This window comes from Halichoerus grypus, chromosome 4 (assembly GCF_964656455.1).
Source record: "Halichoerus grypus chromosome 4, mHalGry1.hap1.1, whole genome shotgun sequence".
In the NCBI taxonomy this organism is placed as follows: Eukaryota; Metazoa; Chordata; class Mammalia; order Carnivora; family Phocidae; genus Halichoerus; species Halichoerus grypus.
This window is the reverse complement of record NC_135715.1, coordinates 134,524,546-134,549,847: the sequence shown is the minus strand read 5'-3', so window position 1 is coordinate 134,549,847 and position 25,302 is coordinate 134,524,546. Positions and strand designations below refer to the sequence as shown.

At 37.0% G+C, this 25,302-nt stretch overlaps 1 protein-coding gene across 4 annotated transcripts in view; it reads left to right on the top strand.

The window, feature by feature from the left end:
* SLC25A12 (solute carrier family 25 member 12) overlaps positions 1-25,302 on the top strand; it is a 197,240-nt gene that overhangs the window by 146,234 nt on the left and 25,704 nt on the right. For all 4 annotated transcript variants that reach the window (XM_036105497.2, XM_078070993.1, XM_036105498.2 and 1 more), the window contains 8 exons: positions 1,850-1,996; positions 4,139-4,277; positions 4,933-5,026; positions 6,594-6,678; positions 13,896-13,977; positions 15,265-15,423; positions 18,538-18,590; positions 18,839-18,919. In XM_036105497.2, coding sequence (XP_035961390.1) covers positions 1,850-1,996; positions 4,139-4,277; positions 4,933-5,026; positions 6,594-6,678; positions 13,896-13,977; positions 15,265-15,423; positions 18,538-18,590; positions 18,839-18,919 — 840 coding nt within the window. The remainder of the gene's footprint in view (positions 1-1,849; positions 1,997-4,138; positions 4,278-4,932; positions 5,027-6,593; positions 6,679-13,895; positions 13,978-15,264; positions 15,424-18,537; positions 18,591-18,838; positions 18,920-25,302) is intronic.

Below are 25,302 nucleotides of genomic sequence, written 5' to 3'. Positions count from 1 at the left end.
TGGCTCAGTCGGTTAAGCATCTGCCTTTGGCTCAGGTCATGGTCTCAGGGTCCTGGGATCAAGTCCCACATGGGGCTCTCTGATCAGCAGGGAGTCTGCTTTTCCCTCTCACTCTCCCTCTGTGCGCACATGCTCTCTCTCTCTCTCAAATAAATAAAATCTTAAAAAAAAAGATGTCCCTTTAAAAAAATAAGAAAATTAAGTTTTAAATAACATTAAATATTTTAATCTGACATCTAAAGCATATTGAAATAGCCTACTTCTTCCTTGACTTAATATTCATTTAATTCTGGTTTCCAAATGTATATTACTTATTCCAGAGGTAACCTTGTCCATAATAATTTGTAAATGGTGTTATAGCTTAATACCTGTGCAAGGAAATGGGAACTATTTTCATATTTACTTATAGTGCTATAGAGTCCAGTATGTACAATATTAAAACCAAGACATGGATGTTTAAAAGAAATTTAATGTTCACAGTTATTACTGGTGCTTTCACACTATTAATAAAATCATATTGTGAAAAAATTGTTTTGTTTAATATCATACAAATACAGAAAGTTGCATACAACAAATAAATAGTTTGATGAGTTATGAGACAAACACTTAAGATAATTTAAATGTCTTTGAATTACCACTGATCTATCACAAGCCCATAGGAAAATAAATTAGTAAAATGGTGAGACTTCTGCCAAAAACTATTTTAATTTTTTTTAAAGATTATTTATTTGAGAAAGAGAGAGTTCACGCGCACACACATGCACTCAGTGGGGAGGGGCAGAGACAGAGCAAGAGAGAATCCCAAGCAGCAGAGAGCCTGACCCGGAGATCACGACATGAGCTCAAACCAAGAATTGGATGCTCAACTGAATGTACCACTGGGCACCCCCCCAAAAACTATTTTAAATGTGAGAAAAAGCAACATTGATTTGTAGGCTTGCATAAATAAATTACAATGAAAATTGCAGTATTGTATCTATGAATAATATATATTTAGATATGAATTTTATTTCTAGAGTTGCAAATAGTGTGAAAATGGCATCCAAGAGCACCATTATTATGTTGTGATAACAGATTTATTTGAATTATGTTATGGGTCGTCAGGACAGAAATGCTCCAGTTTTGACTTTTCTATAGTATTTAGAGTATTACTGGCACATTTTATTGTTTTTGTTGATATCATTTATGACAAAAATTGGCTGCCCAATAGTTTAAAAGTTCAGTGATCTTTTGGATTATTTTACAGTTTATGAGTAACTGCTTCTCAAAGCCAGACAGAATGATAGCTGAACACTAGTTATCGGTTTGTTATTCATAACTTTCATGTTAGAATTACTAAGTATTTCTCTTACCAGTCACCAGAGTTTCTCACGAAGTTCATTTTTAAAAATTGTTTGAAAAGTAGTCTCTAATTCATTGAGAGGGAGAAGGAGACATTATAATTGCAGTATTTAAATTGAAATACTGAAAATGAATCTAAACTTTTAATTCAGAAATTACCCTTGGATAAGAATGCCTTCAAGCAGGAGAGAGTACATTTTAAAAGTCGAAGGAAAGCACAGAACTGTTTTCAGTGCTGGAAACTTTTCAAGTAAATGAAGGGTTTTTTCCTCCTCCCTTTTCTTTATTGCCATGCTGTGCTTCGTTCTTCCTGAGGAATAGTGTGTGGTACATTTTCAGGAAAACAGGTTCCTTTTAAAAGAAATCAAAAGTTTTATAAATTCAGAGCTCTACCGTGTTGATTTCTGTAGTAAGTGCATGTAGGGAAAGAATGTCCTTCCTTTTCAAAACATGCAGTTGGGATGTGCTTTGACCAATCTAATGTCCTATTTCTAACTTTTCTCTCTAGGAGCTGCAGTTGGAACACGCAAGACAAGCCTTTGCACTGAAAGACAAAAGCAAAAGTGGCATGATTTCCGGCCTGGATTTCAGTGACATCATGGTTACCATTCGGTCTCACATGCTCACTCCCTTCGTGGAGGAGAACTTAGTTTCAGTAAGTAGAAAGCAAGTACTTCATTGTGTATTTCCTTAAAAATTTTGAACCATTTTGTCCTGGCTTGCCTCCTTGGACCCATCGAACTCTCTAGTATTCTAACTTTATGTTTGGTTGTAGAAGGTAAACAGGTATGTGTAAGGGAGGTGGGGGTGATGGTGAATAGTCTTTCCCCAGATCATCAGAGCCACCATCTTGCTCTCATAGATTTCCAAATTGTTCATTTCCGTTTATAGAGTTCAACTAAAGAAAACAAGGGAGTTTGTAGACAAGGGTGTGCAATTACTTTTTCCTGCAGCAGTACCTCTCCCAGACGCTACTGCCTTCACCCTGGCCTCTTTCCGCCCCCCAGGCTCCCAAAGCCTTGCTGTAAAGATGGCTCCTTCCTTTGTTGCCTGCAGGGTGCTGTTTGCTAGAGGATCTTCACTGGCCTCTGCACTGTTTTAATAACCATGGCCGTGGCAGAAGGTATGGAGGAAATATGTGGGCATCAGCCTCTGTGGCTCCCTCCTCTCTCTGCCCCTTCACCTGTGTATTCAGTCTGCATGGACCAGACAGGTTTTTTTTTTGTTCTGTCAAACTGCTAATCTCTACAAAGTAATCATCTGGACCAATAGCAAACTGATGTCATTCACTTCCTCACAAAGAGTGGTGAAACTTTCCTCACTTACCAGTTTTCTTGTTCATGCATTGTATTTATGTGTAAGTTTTTGATTGCTGCTTGTTTTAAATGGAGGGAAGCCAATGAGTGCTTTTGTTGTTTCAGCTGAAGATCATTATCCCTGATTTAGACCGGGGTAGAAAGATCAACTTCTGTTCTTTTTCTTCAGTGAATTTGAACATGGAGCGTGTCACCTTGTTCTACACATTTCACCTCCTTGACACCCGTCTCCCACTCCCTGAACCCTTACCTCATACCCCAGCCAAAAAATGAGAGAAGGAAGGGAAGAAAGGGAGAGAGGGAGGAAAGTAGTGGTAGTGGTAGGGGGATATCCTAGAGGGAAGGACTCAGCTCAGTGCCTTGGAGTGAGGGGACCCATTTAATCTTTTCCAGTTGGGTTACATAGACCTATTATAGCTTCAGCTTACCAAATGGCATTTCAATTCCTGAAGGAATGTATTAAATAATTTGAGTTCTGCTTTTGGGTCACTGGCATCCAAATTCAGGCTAATACACATATCATCTATATTTGGGTTAAGGCATGTATGTGAGGGATGGGTGCATTTGCCTATCATTACCTACACTGTTCTTAGTAGACCTTTATGATTAAGGTCACGCTGGTATTTCCATTAAGTATTTCTTTGAGTTTTTAATAGAGAATGTTTTCAATTATATGGGTTCCTCTGACTCCTGGCTTAGAAATTAGGCTTTTACAAACTATGAAAAATATTCTGAGTTTATGTCCAACTGGTAGGCAGAGGGAGAACTTACCTCCTCACCTTGCAGAAGTAATGAAGGCCGCATTGCCCCCCATTGCTCCGCAGGCATGAGCCTCTTCTGCACCATTCCACTAAAGATGTAATTCATGGTGAATAAATCCTCTCTAGATTTTCTCTACATTTTTTGGAGTTTTTGGTAGTTGTACCTTTCATGATGTAGGTTCAGAGCCCAGCACAGATTGTTAAATATCTTAATTATAACAGTGGCCTTTAAAAAAAAAAAATTAGGAAAGTTGATATAGTGACATAGTCTTAAAATGTACAGTTAGCACTGGTTTTTGTGTACGTGTATAGGAATAAAAACAAGTTTAAAAAATACTCCTTATGTTGTACATTGATGTTTGAATTATGCTGGACTAGCAAGAGTTCCATAGTTAAGGATCTTGAAAATCCTGTTTAAATAACTATTGTTTTTGATCTGTGATAATTGTATTTGTTGTTTCTGACCTTATAGGTAGATGAACCGTGAAGTTCAACTTCCAGATGTTGCTTTCTTCCTTAAAACCTAAATTACATAGACCTCCCTGAGGGCGTGAAATGCACTGTTTCAGTACGATACTTTCTTTGTATTTATGGACTGGTTGTTAATCATTTTAATAATGAAGAGTCCTTTGGATCTTCTTTGGGAAAAGTGTAGTGTCCTTAAGCATGTTTTTTTTGTTTTCATTTGTTTTTTAAACTTTTTGTGTTGTCATTTCCTAGGCAGCTGGAGGAAGTATCTCACATCAGGTTAGCTTCTCCTACTTCAATGCATTTAACTCCTTACTGAATAACATGGAGCTTGTTCGTAAGATATATAGCACTCTAGCTGGCACAAGGAAAGATGTTGAAGTCACAAAGGGTAAGATTTTAAAAATATGTATTGATTTGAATCTGTATTTTTACTTTTCTTTCTCTAGGGCATGAGATTGATCTAAGTTTACCACTCTGAAGCCAGATCCAGAAAGTATGTTGCTATGTGTATATGCTTCACTTGGGCCCTAGTGGTCTCCAAAAATCCAGGTGGAATTAATGGGATGCTGGGGTCAGGAATGGAAAAGTGGCTTTGACAGTTTTGAAAAGAACCTTGGCCCAGTCTGTCAAACTGGTCAGTGGCAGTGTGGCGCAGCTTGTTTGTTCTAGGAAAGAGTTGCCACAGAAAGACGGGCAAGCCTATTCTTTCTGCTATCTTGTAGTAGGGTGTTTTAGGTGATTGGAGAATAGCCAATTCTTTTATCTTGTAACCCTGGAGACCAAAGCAAATAAGCAGGATAAGAGAGAGGATTCTAATGAGATTGCTTTATCTTTGAAATTAATTTATCTGTTTTTGCTGTTCACGATGTTAACATTTTATCTTTTGCCAGCTTTCAGAATTACATAGTTGAACTTAGGTATTTAAATTCAGTTTTAGATTTTTAAAATAATACTAAGATGCCTTTTGCTTTCAGATTATAGTTGGTAAAGTAGAAGCATATTAAGAATTTTTAAGATTTTAAAATACTTTCTTTTTCTTCTAGAGGAATTTGCCCAGAGCGCCATACGCTATGGACAGGTCACTCCACTAGAAATTGATATCCTCTACCAACTTGCAGACTTATATAACGCTACAGGGTAACTATTTCAATAATTCTTTGTGTTATTTATTATAGGACAGTTCCTTTAACATGTAAAGCAGGGGTATGCTTTTAGTTCATTTTAACAGTAGTTAATTCAGTCTACAAATTCCAAGAGAGATAGGCAATATGAGAAACAGGGAAGGAGGGAGAGATAGAGGAAGACAGACCCTTAGGTCAGGGAGATGAACAGAGAGAAAGGGAGAAAGGAAAGGGAAAAGGAAAAGAGGGCAGGGGAAGGGAGGGAAGAGGTGGAGAGAGGGAGGTAAAAGAACAAGGTTAGCTTAAGGGGCCTGAGAGGGAAATGGGGGAAGGAAGAAAAATGAGAGTAAGGGGGAGTGAGAAGTAAGAGAAGGTTGGGAAAAACTGATTTCATCTGGACTCGATTAAATGTAAGAGACTTGTGAAAATTTGCCTAAGTTTATCAAATAAACTGAAGTACATGTTCAGGAGTCTTATAATCTTTTTGGTTCATTGTAAATGGTCATTTTACTGAATAGTATGTATCATTATGTGTTAGAGGGTATCATTTTTGTGAAATATGCCTGTGACATTATCATCATAGTTACCATCACGGACAAGCTCAGATGTTTTATGCCTCCACGTCACAGACTAAAAAAACCAAAGCACATTGAGAGTTTTTAATTTGCAGAGTTCTTTTGCAAATCAAAAGAAAAACCTTCGTCTCTGGCAGGATTTGTGGGATAGGGGACATATGCTCTATTAAGTAATAAGATTTTTTTTTAGATGACTTTAGAAGTTATTTAAGTGTAGGAATATCTGAAAAATGGGTTTTAACTGTAGAGCTGAGGACTAATAGAAGCTGAGTATACCTGGGTGATTTATTGCCTTCATGCTACATAATGAATTGTTGGGCTGGAGATGATACTGAACATACCACCCCATCTTTGGTGATTGATGTGAAATATCAGGCCACGTCTCATCCATCTAGAATTCACATTTTTAGCAAAGGTTCTGAGCTTCCTTCATGATAATAAATGGCTTCAAAAACGTGCTTTTCAAAACTGGATCTGAAGGACCTACCTCGTTCATGGAACATACTTATTTTTAAGTAAATTTTTTGAAAACAGTAGTGCATGGTTCAAAACTCGCAGTTTAAAAGAGGGTGCCATAAAAAGTCTCTCTTCTACCTTTGTGCCTTTCCTTAAAGGCCAGCAGTATTTATCAGTTTTGTGTTTATCCTTCTCAAGGTACTTTGTACCTACGCATTAAATATGTACACTAAAGAAATACCTTTAGTATGTATGAACTGTCAATGTCTATACTTCGTTTCTGGTAATTTTAGTTCTTTTATTATGTATCATTGGGGAGTCTTATTAAATTTATGTACTCCACATTACTTTTCTGGGGTCTTTTGCTTTTTGTTGTGGGAACCTGGGCCTGGAGATTTTTTTCTCACTAAAAAATGATCTGGGTAAATAGAGAAATACTATTTTTAAAGCATAGTTCTTTTCTCCACTCCTTTTTTCCCGAAGAAATATGATCTTGGTATGAGGAGTTTGTTGGTGTCTAACCATTTTCCTTTCCCGTATTTTTGCCTGAAGGCGCTTGACTTTGGCAGATATTGAGAGAATAGCCCCATTGGCTGAGGGGGCCTTACCTTACAACCTGGCAGAACTTCAGAGACAGGTAGGAGGCGTCTCATAAATAGAATCACCTTCAAAAATGCTGAAATCATATGTACGCCACAGCCTAGAGCCTGTGAATGCTATGAAAATTAAAAACTACTTTCCAAAAAACACTCTACTTAGCTCAAAGATTACCTTTATAGAACTGTTACCCCCATCCTCATGGAGTATTTTTATGGGGAACTAAATTTATGGGTTTTTTTTCTTTTAGCTATTAAGATAAGGAAAATAAGAGTGCAAACATACATGGGCTTGACTTCCTTCTTCCTAGAACTAGCAGTCTTTTCATTTGTATAGTGACATTTAGATATTAGTGTTAAGTTCATTTTGAATCATTGGGCTGATATTTATAGGGCTTTTAAAATGTAAAACAGTCTTCTAATGAAGTAAATCTTTCACTGAGATTGTGTTTGATAGATTACAATAATAACACAGGAAAACTATGTAATTAATGAACCAGAAAGAAAACCTTGACTATTATTACATTTTTGATAAAATATTAGCATTTTTTTCTTAAAGGATGATTTAAACAATAGCTCTGAGTCCCATAAAGTTAATACAGTCCCATTTCTGATTTCAAAAATACTACCTTAGTGGGAAAATAAACCCTGTGATACTACGTGGAAGAGTAGAATGGAACAGTTTTTTTTTTTTAGGTCTTGTTTTATTTTTTATTTTTTTATTTTTTAAGATTTTATTTATTTATTTGACAGAGAGAGACACAGCGAGAGAGGGAACACAAGCAGGGGGAGTGGGAGAGGCAGAAGCAGGCTTCCCATGGAGCAGGGAGCCCGATGCGGAGCTCAACCCCAGGACCCTGGGATCATGACCTGAGCCAAAGGCAGATGCTTAACGACTGAGCCACCCAGGCGCCCCTTTTAGGTCTTGTTTTAAATTGAAACCCTTAACTTCTGTAGTACTTGGAGGCAGCCTCAGTTGTAGTGATGGTCACATGGCTTTGTGTGTGGGGTGAAGGTTAGGAGGGCTACTCCCTGTCCTCCTGCTGTTTCCCTGCTCTAATAGATGAGGCCTGTGTCCCACATGATTCCTTAGGAGACTGTGGTGCCCTAGGAGACATTGAAAGGGTGTGGGGAGACAGGGAAGAAGACCAGAAACAAGGAGAGAGAGAAAAAAAAACTAAATGGGCATGCCATAGAAAGAGCCCAAGTCTGCTTTTTCTTCATTGCTGCCACATGGGTGAATAGCCATCTGTGCTAGTGAAAGATCAGGCATGTAAGTGGGGTTCACTTTGGGAAATTTTGATAGGAAATTTTTCTTCTACTTGAGCTCCATGGAATGATGATTCTGCATCTGAAGCTAAATACAATTTCTAGTTGTACTTTACATAATAAACAAGAACTTTTTAGTTAGTAAGTAGATTGAAAATGGAAAATATTGCTTTTATATCTACATTTTATGGTAATACTTTCTTTGCTTGGAATGGAATAAAGCTTCCTGCAGATTAAAATACACCTGTAACTCATTACAGTTTAGCTTCTTTAGTAGCAAAAAATTATTATCTGCTGCTATCAAAGTTTATTTCCACTGAATGTTCTCAGATCCTTTAAAAAAATAGGTGGATTTATTCCAGTTCATTGATTTATAAAATTTAATGAATTTATTAAATAATTGAGACATTGACATATTTATAGAGCTTAGTGAATTTAATTTTGCATTATGTAGTGTACATTTATAAAAATTTGCTCTTGAACTTTTAAAAAAAATGCATTTCAAAAGGAGATAATTTTCAGTGTTAGTATCTATTAATATAGCTTGCAAATTACTGATTGTATTTCCTGTGCCATATTTTTCATCTGTGTGACATATTTAGTTTATAACCGGAAGTTTGTACCTCTTAATCCCCTTTATCTATTTTGCCGACCCCCCACCCACCTTCCCTCTGGCCACCATTATTTACAAAAGCCAAGACATGGACGTAACCCAGTTGTCCATCAGTAGATGAATGGATAAGAAAGATGTGGTATGTTTACACACCTGCACACGCGCACGCACACACACACACACACGCACATACACACACAGAGGAATATAATTCAGCCATAAAAAAGAATGAGATCTTGCCATTTGTGACACCATGGATGGACCTAGAGGGTATTATGCTAAGTGAACTAAGAGAAAGACAAATAGCATTTCATTTCACTTACATGAGGTAGCTAAATAACAAAACAAACAAAAAACCCACAGACACTTAAATCTTGTTTTATAAGGCCAAGAATATTGACTTCAAATCCATTGTGATTTATAGGTAAAGAATTTTGTTTTATTTTTCCTGGACTTATTTTGCCATTCCAATCCTACATTTCAGTTGGTATTAAAATCTAGCCTTTTTCTTCCCCCCTTGTATGCTCAGTACAAAAATCGTCAGCTTTTCCTTCCTTTTCTTCTCTCCATTTATAGTGTGCAATTTTGAAGGGGCAGTTCTTTTTACTGGGTGGGCATACAGCCTGAAGCAGCGTGTTTAGGGCAGGTAGTTTGACTTGTTCACTGGAATGATCTTGTCTTATCTAATTCTCATTTATAGAATGAGATACATTCAACAACAAAAGCACAAGAACTTTCTACTATCAAATGAAGTCTCAAGTCATTTCCTATCATACACATATGCTTAGGGAGCAAGTTAAAAATCAGTTAAGATTCTCAGCTCTTATTTTGCTTTGAAAAACACTTAATTAATCTTGTTAAATATCACCTTCATGATCATAATCATAACCTTAAGGGAAAGAGTGCCTTTTCCTTTGGCCCATTTGCTCACGGTAGGTGATCTTCTTCTTAGGGCTGAGTATTTTCTTTCAGCCTAAATGCTAAAAATTCAGTACACAGTCATTAATAGGAATGACAGCTACAGTAGCATTTCTACTTATGAATATTCATGAAGTGAAATCCATAGCATTAATTAAATTAATTTACATACCTGAATACAAGTGAACCATAAGTTACAGTGCTAGCTAAGCTTGAAAAAACCTTCTTACTGACCATATATTGTAATTTTTTTTAAAAAAAAATGCTATTTAATAAGGGCAGAGGCCAAAAGGCATTTAGGCATTTATAGAGATGTTTTTAGCTAAGAATTAAAGCACACTATAATCCTTCAGTTTTCATAGGATTTTGTAGGGCTTATAAACATTCTTTAAAGGAAGAGAGGGTAAAGAAAATATATGTGGTTGAACACAAGAGAGACTTTTCATATGAATAAGAATTAGTGGTTACTTGATTCTTATTTGGGATCATAGTCCTTTTATTCTATGAGTTTTAGTTCAACATATTCTTTTGAAAGGAGACATGGTTAAAAATAACAATCTATGAGAATGAGGCTTATTTTCACTCAGTTTTGTGATTGAGAAACTCCATTTTGGAAAAAAGCTTTATGTGCGTGTTTTTAGAAGTTAAAAATATATTTGCCATCCAAGAAAGAGACTCTTAACTATAGAGAACAAACTGATGGTTACCAGAGGGGAGGTGGGTGGGGGGATGGCTGAAATAGGTGATGGGGATTAAGGAGTACACTTATCATCATGAGCACTGAGTAATGTATGGAATTGTTGAATCACTATATTGTACACCTGAAACTAATATTACACTGTATGTTAACTGGAGTTTAAAAACTTAAAAAAAAAACCATATTTGGGGGCGCCTGGGTGGCTCAGTCGTTAAGCATCTGCCTTTGGCTCAGGTCAGGGTTCCAGGGTCCTGGGATCGAGCCCCGCACCGGGCTCCCTGCTAGGAGGGAAGCCTGCTTCTCCCTCTCCCACTCCCCCTGCTTGTGTTCCCTCTCTCGCTGTGTCTCTCTCTGTCAAATAAATAAATAAAATCTTAAAAAAAAAAAAAATTTGCCGTGTGTTTAAAAGGTAGCATAACAGCCCCATTGATTTTAAATGATTTTTAAATCTAAGCTAAAATGCCATTACTTGAATTTCTTCAAAATACGTGATGTTAAAAACATCATCTTTGCTGTGAAGATACCCATTGTGTTTTCAACTATGTTATTTTTGAAACAGAGTATCAAAATTAACTGGTTAGCTTCACTTTGTTCAATCAATGTTTAAAAAACTAACAAGCATATTTAGTCAATATAACACATTGAAGTGATACCAAAAAGATTTTTGGATTAATAAATGAAAATAAAATTTTTAAAAAACCATTTTATTTCATATCATTCTTTTATAATTTCTACTTTTGTATATGTTTAAAATGCATACTCTATGTAATTTAATAAGCCATATTACTTAGATTTATATAGATATTACTACTACAATGGGAATATGAGTATGATTTATAAATGAAATCATATATTGGGGTTAGATGCTTAAAATCTTCCTGGCAGGATTGTTCAATCCCAAAGAGTTGCTGGAGCTGTTGACTTAAAGAATGATGGAGAGTTGCATCATTCTTGGGTGTGCAGGAAACTGCGCCATTGCTCTGCTTATTCCCCATCTCACGATGAGACCTGTAGCAAGTCTTTTGTCCTGTCTCTTGTATGGCCATCTCACCTTTGTGTGCACAGGGAACTGACTGACAAATTAGTACAGAAATTGCTGAAAGCATCCTCCTGATGGTCTCACAAGGGAGTTTATTTACAGAAGATTGAAAAACACTGGGCCCCCGAGGGCTGCATTAGGGCACAGGTCTTGAGTACTTGGTAGAGTACTTTCACCCTTTGGGAGATAATAAATCTCAACACAGTCTAAAATTAGTGTTATTATAAAATTAGTGTTATTATAGTGATAAAGAGAATAAAAAGTAATTATCTTTTTGGAAGGCCCATTTTTTGCTATTCTATGAATGAATCAAAATTAAGCTTATACTCAAGGTTTTGTTAAACTATCCTACTCTTTCCCTTATTAGATTTCAAATAAAAATATCAATTTCCAATTATTAATTGCTCACTTTTGTTGCAGCATGTAAATCAAACAAAATGGATAGGCTGTGTAGTTGCTTGGGCTAACATTATCTTGATGCAGTAACTGATGGACCTCGGAATAGGACGACTTTCAGTCATTAGAGAAGGTAGATTATGATCAGTATTTTCTGATTTAGGAATTAAGGTAGTGTTGGGTTTTTTTAAGATTTTATTTATTTTAGAGCGAGAGAGAGCGCGCGTGAGTGAGCAAGCGGGGTGGGGAGGGGCGGAGGGAGAGAGAGAGGGAGGAAAAAATGTATTTCCTACAAGATCATGATAATGTACTACTCTGTAATTTTCCACCTTTTTGATGATGGTTTCTTCCACATACTAAATTCAGTTTTGTATGTAATAGATGTATACTTTCACCTAATTGGATTGTAATAAATTTAGCATATTGTGATAGTTGAGACTTATAAAATATGTACTGATATTATTTGAAATAATGGTGTACCAATTTTTTTTTGCCAAGGGTTTTCCAAGGGTTTCATTTTGACTTTTCATCAAACATTATTTATTTTCCTTTTTACTATAAAATTTATTGAACTACAATACTGGCAAACATAATGAGCTTTTAAAAGATCTCTGCCTACAGAAATCACAATCAAACATTAAATATTTAGGTATCAGATGCTTTGGTTAAAAACTGAATACACGCTTATTGTGGTACAGAATTTACAAAACAAGAAGCAGATAAAACCTTTCTACAGGCTGTTTCTCAGATTATTTGTAAATATCTGGGTTTGCCATATTTAGCTTGGTTAATTGAGCTTTGAAGAGATTGTACAGATGAAAGCAAGTCCGAGTGGACTAGCTTTTTTCCCCTTCTTTTAGATTTTAGGCATGGATTCCCTCTCCATTAAATTATTCTAATGAGTGTATCTATTTTTATTATGCTGGTTTTTAAAAGCTTATTCCAAGGTAATATGTTTCAAGTTTCCTTTATGATAAACCAAATATTTTATTCTTTATTCTTTCATCTCAAACTGTTTATAGAGCATAACTGCTGTCTTCATGAAGAAAATATTAAAGAACGAGACTGGCAGACAAGTATAGACCAATTATTTTCAATCCTTTATGCTGTGGGATTACCTGTGAAATAATATTCCGAGTCACAATAGGGTTTTTTTCTTTTGCATTATTATCATTATAGATTCTATGGTGGAACTATAAATGGGGCTAGGATAGTGGTTTTCAACCTAACTGTATAGCAGAATGATATGAAGGCTTTAAAAAATAGATAAGCTCCAGGCCTTAGGAATTTATTTTTTGAAAGCCCCTCAGCTGTTTTCTTTGCATAGGTATAGCTGGAGAATACATAGGTCTGGGAGAGGAAATGCTCGGTAACATAGGTCAGAAATACTGTAGTTAAGTAGTGGTAACTTCAGTGGTGAGCTGTAAAGCCAGAAATAAGGGGGCCAAGGCTCTGAGCACTTGAAATAGTCGTTATTAAACGTTTTCGCTTTGGCCCCGAAGAGAAGCATTTGACTTTGCTTTACAAATATAATTCTAACAGTCCTAGTTATGTGATTTCTCCAGCCCTAATAAGAGGCGGCAAAACCAAACTAGGAGGCTATTGGTGAAAGAAGTAATGTCTGTGAGGCATGGGAAGATAGCACAACCAGCTGCATTAGATCTTGATGCAGTAACTGATGGACCTCGGAATAGGACGACTTTCAGTCATTAGAGAAGGTAGATTATGATCAGTATTTTCTGATTTAGGAATTAAGGTAGTGTTGGGTTTTTTTAAGATTTTATTTATTTTAGAGCGAGAGAGAGCGCGCGTGAGTGAGCAAGCGGGGTGGGGAGGGGCGGAGGGAGAGGGAGAGAGAGAGAAACTTAAGCAGGTTTCCTGCTGAGCGTGGAGCCTGACATGGGACTTGATCTTATGACCCAGAGATCTTGACCTGGGCCAAAATCAAGAGTCGGACGCTTAACTGACTGAGCCACCCAGGCGCCCCTCAAGGTAGTTCTTGTACATTTTAGAAATATTTTAAAATTTTAGGTTGGTTACAGTAAAGAAGGGGGAAAGGATTTTATACCCGAAATGTTTATTTACCTGAAAGAGTCACCTCTCTGGAATGATAGTGTATTCCCCAATAGTAGCAGACAAATCAGCTATTAATAGGCTTGTAAAAAAAAATGGGGGAGAAAAAAGCAACGGTGTCTATTTGGCTGGATGTGGTTTTTAAATGCTAATTGAGGTATCTATTTTAAAAATCTTAAAATAGCTGATTCGTAGCTTTTTTTTTTGCCTTATACTTTTCCAAAATTTTTTTTACGTGTTTTCCTCCCCACAGCAATCTCACGGTTTAGGCAGGCCTGTCTGGCTCCAGATAGCCGAGTCTGCTTATAGATTCACTCTGGGCTCAGTTGCTGGAGGTGAGTGACATGGCTCTGTGCTGTTCCCAGCTTGTGTTGGTGTAATACTATCTCACTAGACCGAGACAGATCAGAGGTGCAGTTCATTGTTCCTGCGGGACATGACTGCAGAGCTTTCCGAAGTGCTCTTGACTTCTGCCTGTGATCAGAGGACTTGCAGCACAGCCTTGGCCCCTTGGGCTCCAGCCTGTCTTCAGGACAAAAGCTCTGTAGTAAAGTGAAAGTCTGGGTGTATGCTGCCCTCACCTTAATCACCCCGCTGAGAACCAGGATGAAGAAATGGAAATGATACTGTGTTAATGGTGTTGGGGGTAAGGGCAGGTAGGAAATCAAGATTTGGGGTAGAAATCCCAGGACCTTAGGAAGTAAAACAACCTCCTAAAGTGATTCGCTTTGGCTTTTCTACTTGTATTTTTTTCCTCTCCCTTTTTTACTGCTTGAAGAATATCTAGACTTGTAGTTAACTATTCGCTAAAAGGAACCTCCCCTCCTGGCTCCTGGGCAAAATTTGGGAGACTTTTTTGGCTTAAATCTCTCCATAGAAAATGTGTAGAATCTGAAGTTGCTTTGTGGAGAAGAACCTAGGAGGTGTGATTAAAATGTTTATGATTTTTCAAAACAAGCCTGAACTGATGAAACTATTATTTTTTTCTTTTCAGTTTCAGTTTTAGAAGTTGCAGAACATGTTTTGGTTTTCAACAGTTGAAAAATATAACACTCTAATTCATTTTATAAATTTCTCAATCTCTGAAAAATTCTAAAGCCTGGCGTTTTTTTTTTTTTTTTTTTAAAGACCAAATTCTGTACAAAGGGATAAGGTCATGTTGAGATTGGCTCTGATATTATGCTCATAACGAAGATTAGTTTACCAAAATGCTTCAGTAAACTAAATTTTAAAATTACAGCTACCTGTGTGAACATATATGGTTATTTTAAGGGGTAAGTGGTATTATGTTTAGGCACTGAATGGAAAACATAAAGAAATATATATAATAGTTTCATGTTGTTACAAAAAATCAAGTCTTGGTTATTTAGTGTTGGGGATGACTTGAAAATCCACTGCAGTTGTTCTCTGAAGCAGCTGTATTTATGGATCCCAATTGCTAGCCTGTCATCCTTCAGTGGTGCAGGGTGTACGGGAGAAGGAAAAAACACTTAGTCTCTTTTTTTGTGAGAAATAGATAACTGAGTTTTGTTTTCTAGTCCTTTGAGATGAGATTTCTTGTCCTTAAAGATCCTCCATTTAATTGTGCTCTTGTTTAAGCCTAAAACCTGTTTTGTTTGTAGCCGTGGGAGCCACTGCAGTGTATCCTATAGACCTGGTGAAGACCCGCATGCAGAACCAGCGCGGCACTGGCTCAGTGGTTGGGGAGCTGATGTACAAAAACAGCTTTGACTGTTTTAAGAAAGTCTTGCGTTATGAGGGCTTCTTTGGACTCTACCGGGGTGAGTAAGCGTATCTCAGCTGCTGAAGTTAGTGACTTTATCTCCCCAGCAGCAGATTTTAACTCCATCATTATGAAAATCAGTGTGTAGCCTGTCCAGTCAGACTAGAGCTGTTTCTCTCTTTTTATTTTCTTGTTGCTTGTTTCCCTTTTTACATCCTTGCTGTAGCTAGCAATATTAGTCTGCAGACAAGGCCTTCATTTCTTCTTCCTGATATTTATATTTCATGGAATCCAAATCCTGCGTTTGTCCCAACATGAGTCTCCGGTCACTGTGCTCTTAGAATCTCAGGCACATGTCTGCAGGTTGAATAAAGGGTGACAGCTAAGAAGTAGATAGCTGCTTTTCTCAGAGTTAGAGAAGAGAGATGCCCCTCTTCTTTGTGAAATTGAAGCCAGGCTGTTACTTGAAGGTGGTGAGTTTACCCTCTGTGCACTTGTTTCAATTGAAAGAGATATCAGATGTGTTTGTCTCTTCCAAGGAGATCATTCATGAGTCTTTTTTCCAGTGAGTCATCTGAAGTTAAAAAAATGAGTAAAAGAAAACCTTTGGCTTCAGGTCTCATTCTCTCTCCTTTCCTCCCCTTAGCTCAGAGGCACTGAGTAAGAGCAGAGAGATTTTCTTTCGCGGGGAATGTTTCCACCAAGTGGAGGCTGAGCACAGTGCTGTGTGCATCAGAGGCAACAGCCCCTTGTAGAATTCTCCCCACCCCCGTGGGCTTTGTAGGAACTTGTTCTTTTTAGGGAGGGAATGACTTTCATGTACATGTTTTCACATAAGAATTTAGGGTTTCCTCTGGGAGGGAGATTAATTTTTTAATCCCTTTGGGCGCCACTTGGAATTCTTTGAAAATATTCTCTACATGTTCAAGTCCAGAGCGTTTATGTAATTTACTGTACTTATTTGTTTGCACACACGATCTCATTAATCCCTAGCTCACTCTGAGCTCTGTTGAACTGTTTGGCTTAGAACCTCTTCCTTGGAAAGAAAGATTGGAACTGCACAAAGATTCTGCTCACGGAGAGGAGAAAAAAACACCTCTGGTTAGCGTTATTTGCAGATATTCGAGTGAAAAATGTATCTCCGATATACTTATATTTAAAGGAGAGGGTCATGAGGATATTCATTTTTGGCATTATATATAGACTAAGAAAAGAGAGTGGTCAAATCAAACTAGGCTCAAATACCCTGCTCCTAAGAATGCATGTAGTTAATTTTACTCAAATATTCAAAACTCTAGCCTCTCTAAATTCTAGCTGTATAACATGTACTTACTCCATAGGAAAAGGTGTGTGTTGTCCAGAATGCAGATCTGTGCGTGGGAATGCTTATTTTAAGGTGTATCAAACCTTGCATATCTAGATTTTATTCAGTGAGGAATTTAAGCAGGGTTGAGTGGTGCTAAGGTTTTTTTTTTTTCCTTTGTCATCTCCAGTCTTTCTTTGTTGAATAATGACCTTTCTTCCTCCTTGGTATAATTTTAAAGGGAATGTTCCTATTAGAAGTAACCTGGATGTATACTGCGCAGTTTAGCCTTCTCAATGGATGGACGCTTAGAGAAAATTTCATTTCGGAGAGATGCCATGTTAATTAAATGGGTCTGATATGGCAAGTTTGGGGGTGGGGAGAGGTGGAGGGATTGTTAGCTTTATTCAGGATGTGAACTGATAAAATCAGTTCTTTAAATGAGAGACTCTTGTATCAGGGAGAAGATTGTAGGAGTCCTGTATGTGAACACTATGATTATTGAGATTGTCATATATTGCTTAGAACTGGTCCATTATTCTGTCAGATGATTGACAAAATTGTTGACAGATTAGCTTAAATTTCTTTGCAGGCAATAGTGATAAAATGACATAAATCAGTACTTTATTAAAATTCCATGAGCCTTATTGAGGCAAGTTGTAAAACAAATACATACGCTGACATGGTTGTATGGAAGTTAGATTAAAAGTAATAGGGCCTCATAATCATGAAGGTTAGAAAGTTAAGACTGCCATCTGCTGATTTATTCTTTTAAATCAGTCTGCTACCCATTAAAGGTGTGTGCAGATTTGTGTTTGTCATTGATAATTCAGTTTGACTGACAGTAGCCTGTATGTATGATTACTTGCTGGCTCTCAACTCATAGAAAATCACTCAAAGTAGGCTTAAGATCAGCAGTGAGTGTGCAAACACATACATAACTCCCCCATGGCTGGTGATTTAAAGGGTATAGAATGCTTATTGTTAGCATATTTAAAAAATGTATGCAAAAAATGTATGCCAGCAATTTGGATAATCTGTGTGCTTTTAGAAAGCTGAGCCTTATGAATATCTACAGATGTTGAATTGTTTATATATTTTTTCTTTTCCAGTTTGCAGCCAACCTGGGAAATTTAACTTTCTAAGAATAATGATTTCCTTTGTTTTAAGAAGATTCTTTTGAAATGTCTTAAGTTTGACATATATTAGTAAATAAGAATGCAGGAGGCATATGTTTTTGCTTGTAGAAGACACCCATTAAATGATACTTAAAACTGCATTTTTCTTTGCAGTTTTGGCTTCCTTCAAAATAAATGAGTACTGAATTCTGGTTTTTTCTAAAGAGAAAATTATGGGAGTTGGTATTCTGTAATAACAAAACCACCATACGCTATTACATAGGTAATAGTGTCATTTGTGGCAAAATCTGGGTCTACTCAACATCATGCTTTGCAGAGGTTTTTCAAACACAACACTGACTTCTCTAAAGTGTTTGTGTATGTTTGTATGTTGTTGGTTGTAAAGGGAGGGAATTTGGTTACATTGTTATTGGCAGGGTTTGGGAGTAGAGAAGATCATGGGCTCCATCCCTTCCTCAGGTACTTTTTGGGAGATGTTAGATAACTAGGCTTTAAAGGAAGCATGCTTAAGAAAAGAATCTATAGCCTCAAGAAAGCATAGCATTATATTTGACATAAATAATTATTACATACATGTACAGACTTTTTAGGATAATCCATTTTTCCATATTTTAGTGAAAACCCTAAAAGGTTTGATAGGTAAATAATATGGGGGAAACTATTACTTATTGGGTTTCTGTATTCATGTCTAGTACATTCATATTGCTAATGCTTCTCTCTGTTTATGTAGGTCTGATACCACAACTTATAGGGGTTGCTCCAGAAAAGGCCATTAAACTGACTGTAAGTTTCCTTCTCTTTGAATTTACATGTCATTTGTTTAGATTATCATTAAGCCAAAAATTAATGCTGATGCTGCTGAGACTGGCACACTATCAAGACATTTGTAAAACTTTCAACTTATATGTAGACATTTGATAATTCTTTATTTTATCATGAGACAGGTATTTTGATGACTTGGAAAACCAATGACATGCCAGTGGAGGAAATGGTTGAGAATTCCGGTTAATTGATGTTGTCTTTCTGATTAGGTTAATGATTTTGTCCGGGACAAATTTACCAGAAGAGATGGCTCCATTCCACTTTTAGCAGAAATCCTTGCTGGAGGTTGTGTAAGTATTAATACTGGGCATTTCTCATGGCAAGTATGTTCCTTTAACCTTTTTTGCACATTAGATATAATACCTGAGTGACATTCTTTCTGAACTCAAGGGATTCTAGGATTTTCTCAGTGATCATAAGGAATGCTTTTTAATTTCATTGCATTATCTAACTGGTTTTAAGAAAAGAGGTAGTATTTTTATCAACTCTGACTCTTAAAAGCCCCTGACATTACCTTCCACACTTTTAAAAGTTCTAATCCTGATTCTTAAATATCACAGAATATAGAGTAGTGGGTAGAGTTCCCATACATTTATATTGTCTGGAACTTTAAAATAAGTGTGAGATGACTGATTAATTGGGCTCTTAGATTTTAGGTGTAGGACTGAGTAAACCATTGTGGTATAATTATAATTTTCCTTCTTTAGGGACCAGAGGTTATAGCAAACAACCATAATTATGTTAAGGCGATTACAGTTCTGAATGCAGAGATTCAGATTATATTCACTTAGAGCACAAAGGTTTCTATCTTTAAAGTGTGAGCATGACATTGGATTTAGACCAATTCTCAAATTTAAGTTTGTAGCTCAGCTGATTTTATTTGTGGTGTTCATTTCAAATTTGTTAATACATGATTTGTTTAAGACTTATTTAGTCCATTTTGTCCCTGAAACCCTTAATAACTTCCAGTTGAATTGGCTGACAATCTTGGCTAAACCCTCCTCAGTTGCTTGTGGAACTTGAGGTGATGAGGTCAATGACCTTTGCAGCTTTTAATTCTGCGAAGATGCCCCAAGGGTCAGAGAGAGTGGCTGCTCTGGATTCTTTTTGATGAGATTTGTCAGCCTGGTACGTACCTGTGTCCTCACCTTTGTGCAACCAAAGTTCCTGTTGAAGAGGTGACTTGGGCTCTGTGTGTGTGTGTGTGTGTGTGTGTGTGTGTCTACGTACCGTATGTCTGTGCATTTGCATGTATGCTTGCACTCATGCCCGTCCAAGTGCATTCTCAAGAAGCAAACTCACCTCTTTGGCTGACTTTCTTTTTTCATGAAGGACAAATAATAAACATAGAATAAGACCTTTGTTTAAGCAGATCACAAAAAAAGTAGTTTCTCCTCTTCCTTTACCCCAATTAGATGCTGTAATTATTTCTCTTCAAATGAGAGAATGTTTGCAAATCATAAATATTCTTTTTCTCAGTGGTCTTAGTTTTAGTTTGGTTAAGAAGTTTCCAAACACAGTTTTGCCACTGCTCATGCATATATCTGCCAGAAATCTCCTCTAAGTCATGCTCTTTCTGTTCCGCATAGTTAATTATTTCTGTTTCCCTTAGTAATACACAGAGGTTTTTGCCCATGAAACTGACCTGTTCCCATGTCTGACATGCGACCTAAGTGGTTAAACCGCAATCAGATCTTTGGTTCCTTTGTTTTTCCTATTATGGACCCTGTTTCTAGGTTTGAACTTTGGGAATTTCTGTTGAAGTCTAGGGTGCCTTGAGGGTTGTGCTGACACTCTAAATCTCTTCTTTAATCATGACTCATTTCTGAGAACTTTGATGGATTGTCTAGTTGGAAACTGACAGCATGAAAAATAGACAGGTTGGGCTCTAGGCAGAATGATGAGGTTGTCTGCTGTTCTTCACCTCAAACATTTTATGCTTCCCTCTTTTTTTCTAAATCTCTTCATTCAGGGAGGAAAGAAAATGTGTATTTATTGAGTTTGTACTGATGAATTCAGTCACACCACAGTGTAAATGATTGTTAAAGCATAATCTGCCACTTCTCCCCATGTCTGTGTATTTCAGCAGAGAATAAAGCCTTAAACAAAATGAATGAGTCTCTGTTTAAAGAATATCAGGCACTGTGGAATATAGGAATGTTCTCTTTACTGAATGAAACCTTGTAAGCAGCCACTGGATAGACACCGGGAAGAGTGGCTGCCTGTGAGCCTGATCATGAGAACCCTCACCATCCTGGGTAGTGGTGGTGATATGATGTGCAGGGTCTGTATCACCAGCTGAGATCAGTGCTGCTGTTTTCTCAAAAATCACTCAATTTTAAAGATGTGCCTTGTGTTAACCTATTGCAAAATGTGTTAACCTAATGCAGATTAATTCAAAAGAAATGGCTCGAACTGAATAGTCAGTATTGGTGTTATAGTTTTTTCCCAGCAAAGGGATCATCTAGGACCTGGGCTTTGAGTTCCCTATTTATGGGAGAGAAATTCTGCTATGAAAATGACTGCTGCCCTTTAGGAAAAATGGTGTTCATTGACCTAGATAATGAATTGACCAAGAAATAAAAATATCCAGTCCTCAGACCTTATTTTTTTTTTTTTTTGGTTGTTTGTTTGTTTAGTTTTATGATCTGTTTCTAAGAGTATGTGATATTTGATATATGCAGAAGAGTACACATTATAAATCTAGTACACGCTATAATTAGCATCTGTAAACCTATCACTCAGTTAAAACATTACTGTCACTGACACTGGTTTTTGCTTCTAATGTAGCTCTAATCTGCTAGGATTGCTAATGAGCAGTAAGGACTTTGCCTATCTGAACATTTTATTTTTTTATTCATTTTAGAGAGAGGAAGAGAGAGCACAAGCGGGAGAGCACGAGTGGGAGGGGCAGAGGGAGAGAGGATCCCAAGCAGACTCTGCACTATGCATGGAGCCCACTTTGGGGCTTGATCCCATGACCATGAGATCACAACCCGAGCCGAAACCAAGAGTCGGATACCCAACTAACTACACCACCCAGGCACCCCCCACCAAACATTTTATAGGCATTATCTATCTCATTATTTTTCCCAACTAGAGTTGAAGAAAATAAACCTAAGTGAGATCCAGACTTAGTAGGTGGTAAAGTTAAGATTCAAACCACTTTTGTTTTAAATCCATATTTATTCATATTTGGTATATTTCCATTCATTCTTCCATTTATTCATTCTCATTCAACAAGCTGTCAAGTCTTAGAAGGATTTACTTCTTTTTTCCTATGAAGGGAACCAGACTTAGGTTATGTTTACATCTCATAGAAAAAAAGGTAGTTCCTGATTATTCTCACCAGATAAAACTTAATCTTAAGTCTAATCATATTCTACTGTGGTAATTTGAAAGCAGAATTCCTTATTGTGATTTGCTTCATTTCTGCATATCACCAAAGAAAATACATGCTTATGATTATAAGTCATCATAATAGCTACCATTCCTTGAGCATCCTGCACTGGATTTGCACTTTATAGGCATCATCTCGTTATTCCCAGCTAGAGTTGAAGAAATTAAAAGCTCAGTGAAATCCAGCACTTAGCAAATGGAAAAATTGAGATTTAAGCCACTTCCATCTCCAAATCCACATTCTTCAATATTTGGTATATGCTTCTATTCATTCATTTTCTCATTTATTTATTCTCTCACTCATTGAATGCCTGCTATGTTTCAGGAATATTTTAAAAACAACAGCTTTACTGAGATATAATTCACATACCCTACAATTCCCCCATTTTAAAGTGTACAGCTCAGCAGTTTTCAGTGTATCTACAGAGTTGGCAACTATCACCACAGTCGATTTTAGAACATATTTATCACCCGAAAAAGAAACCTGGTACCCTTTAGCTGTTGCCCATCAGTTTTTCCTATCTGCCCCCTGCCAAGCCTTAGGCATCCACTAATAAACGTTCCATCTCTATAGATTCACCAATTCTGGACATTTCATATAAATGGAATAAAAAATGTGTGGCCTTTTGTGTCTGGCTTTTTTTACTCAGCACAATGTTTTCAGCATTTATCCATGTTGCACTATGTATCAGTACTTCAGGCCTTTTTATTGGTGAGTAATATTCCATTATATAGTTATATCACATTTGGTTTATGCATCAACAACTTTAGCCAGTTGTTGAACATTGGGGTTGTTTCCAATTTTCAGCTATTATGAATAATGCTGCTGTGAACATTAATGTAAAAAGTTTTGTTTGGACATGTGTTTCCACTTCTCTTGGGTATATACCTAGGAGTGGAATTGGTGGGTCATATAATAACTCTAATTTGTATTTTGAGGAACTGCCAGACTGTTTTCCAAAGTGGCTGCACCATTTTACATTCCTACCAACAATGTATAAGGATTCAGATTTCTCCACATTCTTGTTATTGATTGTAGCTATCCTAGTGGATATGAAGTGTTATCTTGTAATCTAATAACTGACATGATGAGCATCTTTTCAAGAATGTATTGGCATTTGTATATCTCCTTTGGAGACATGTCTATTCAGAACCTTTGCCTGTTTTTAAATTGGGTTGTCTTTTATGATTAAATTATAAGAGTTCTTTATATATTTAGAGTCCCTTATCAGACATGTGATTTCCAGTATTTTTCACTTTGTGTCCTTTGAAGAATTGGACTTTGATTTTAATGAAGTCCAATTTAACCATATTTTGTTGCTTGGGCTTTTGGTGTCATAGGTAAGAAATTATTGTCTAATCCAAGATCATGTAGATTAATACCTCTGTTTTCTTCTAAGAGTTTTATAGTTTTAGCTCTTATATTTAGGTCTTGGATCTTTCACACAAATTATTAACCTTAACTTTTTTAGGGTCTTTTGCCTTGAGCATAGATTACCAAATGACAGTTTTATTTTTCATTGTCAACATTTTGGTATATTTCCTTCTTCTTCTTTTTTTTAATAAGATTTTATTTATTTATTTGAGGGAGAGAGCACAAGAGAGAGCAGAGAGCACAAGTGTTATGGGGGGAGAGGGGCAGAGAGGGAGAAGCAGACTCCTCACTGAGCAGGGAGCCCAATGCGGGGCTCAGTCCTAGGACCCGGAGATCATGACTTGTGCCAAAGGCAGATGCTTAACTGACTGAGCCACCCAGGCGCCCCAGAATATTTCCTTCTAATGTTCTCATATGCACGCTCACATACATGTGTCTGTACACACACACACACACACACACACACACTTTTTTAAACCAAATGAAAATTTTGTTGACTCTGATTTCCTGATTGGAAATGCAAGCTGCTCTCACTTTCTAAAGGCAGCAGAGAATCACAGCAGAACCTCTCACTTTAGAAATAGAATGTAACCTTTCTGATGACTGAGTAATATTCCAGTGTATATATGAACCACATCTTCTTTATATGCAACTAATGAATGAATCATTGAACACTACACCAAAAACTAATGTGTACTATATGTTGAATTTAAATTAAAAAAAAAAAGAAACCATGAGATAATAAATGTGCATTATGGTAAGATGCTAAAAAAAAAAATAGAATATAACCTTTGGGAATATAGAAGTATATACTTCTAGAAGTATAAGCAGTGTGCATTTTCAAATTTTAAGTCTTCATTGTGAACATTAACCAACCTTTTTTTATATCTATATCAAAACCTTCTTAAAAAAGACTTAGTTCGGAATTTATAATATAGAGGTGCTAGCATAAATTTTTTTGTTGTTGTAGTATCAATAAATTGACCTTTAGGCTTAACAGTTGCTTGACCCTTCTTTAGGTGCGGTTGGGGCAAGAGTGTATTTGTATATACAGTTACTCATAAATACATGTTATGGATGCTGTATGTGTAGTGTATATACAGCAGTTGGTTTCAAGTAATTTTTCCCATTGTTCTCATAGATAACTGTTATAAATAAGATATCTGTTATAAATAAGGCTGCTATAGGGCCACCTGGGTGGCTTAGCTGGTTGAGCGTCCAATTCCTGATTTCGGCTCAGGTCACGATCTCAGGGTCATGAGATCGAGCCCTGTGTGGGAGTGAGCATGGAGCCTGCTTGGGATTCTCTCTCTCCCTCTCCTTTTGGCCCTCCCACCCTTCCCTCCCTTCCCTCCCACCCCCACTTGTGTGCATGTGCTCTATCTCTCTCAAAAAAAAAAAAAAAAAAAGATAAAAACAAGGCTGCTATAAACATTCTTGTACACATCTTTTTGTCAACATTTTTCATGGGTGAATAAGATAGAATAGGCTGCAGGTATGTTGAATTTATTTTTTTAAAGATTTATTTATTCCAGGGGCGCCTGGGTGGCTCAGTCGGTTAAGCGGCTGCCTTCGGCTCAGGTCATGATCCCAGGGTCCTGGGATCGAGTCCCGCATCGGGCTCCCTGCTCTGCAGGGAGCCTGCTTCTCCCTCTCCCTCTGCCTGCTTCTCTGCCTACTTGTGTTCTCTCTCTAGCTCTCTGTCAAATAAATAAATAAAATCTTTAAAAAAAAAAAAAAAAAAGATTTATTTATTCCATTTATTAGCATGCATATGCACACATGAGGGGGGGGAGGGGCAGAGGGAGGAGGAGAGAAAAAATACAAGCAGGTACCATGCTGAGTGGGAGCCGGGTGGGGGCTTGATCCTAGGACCCTGAGATCATGACTGCAACTGAA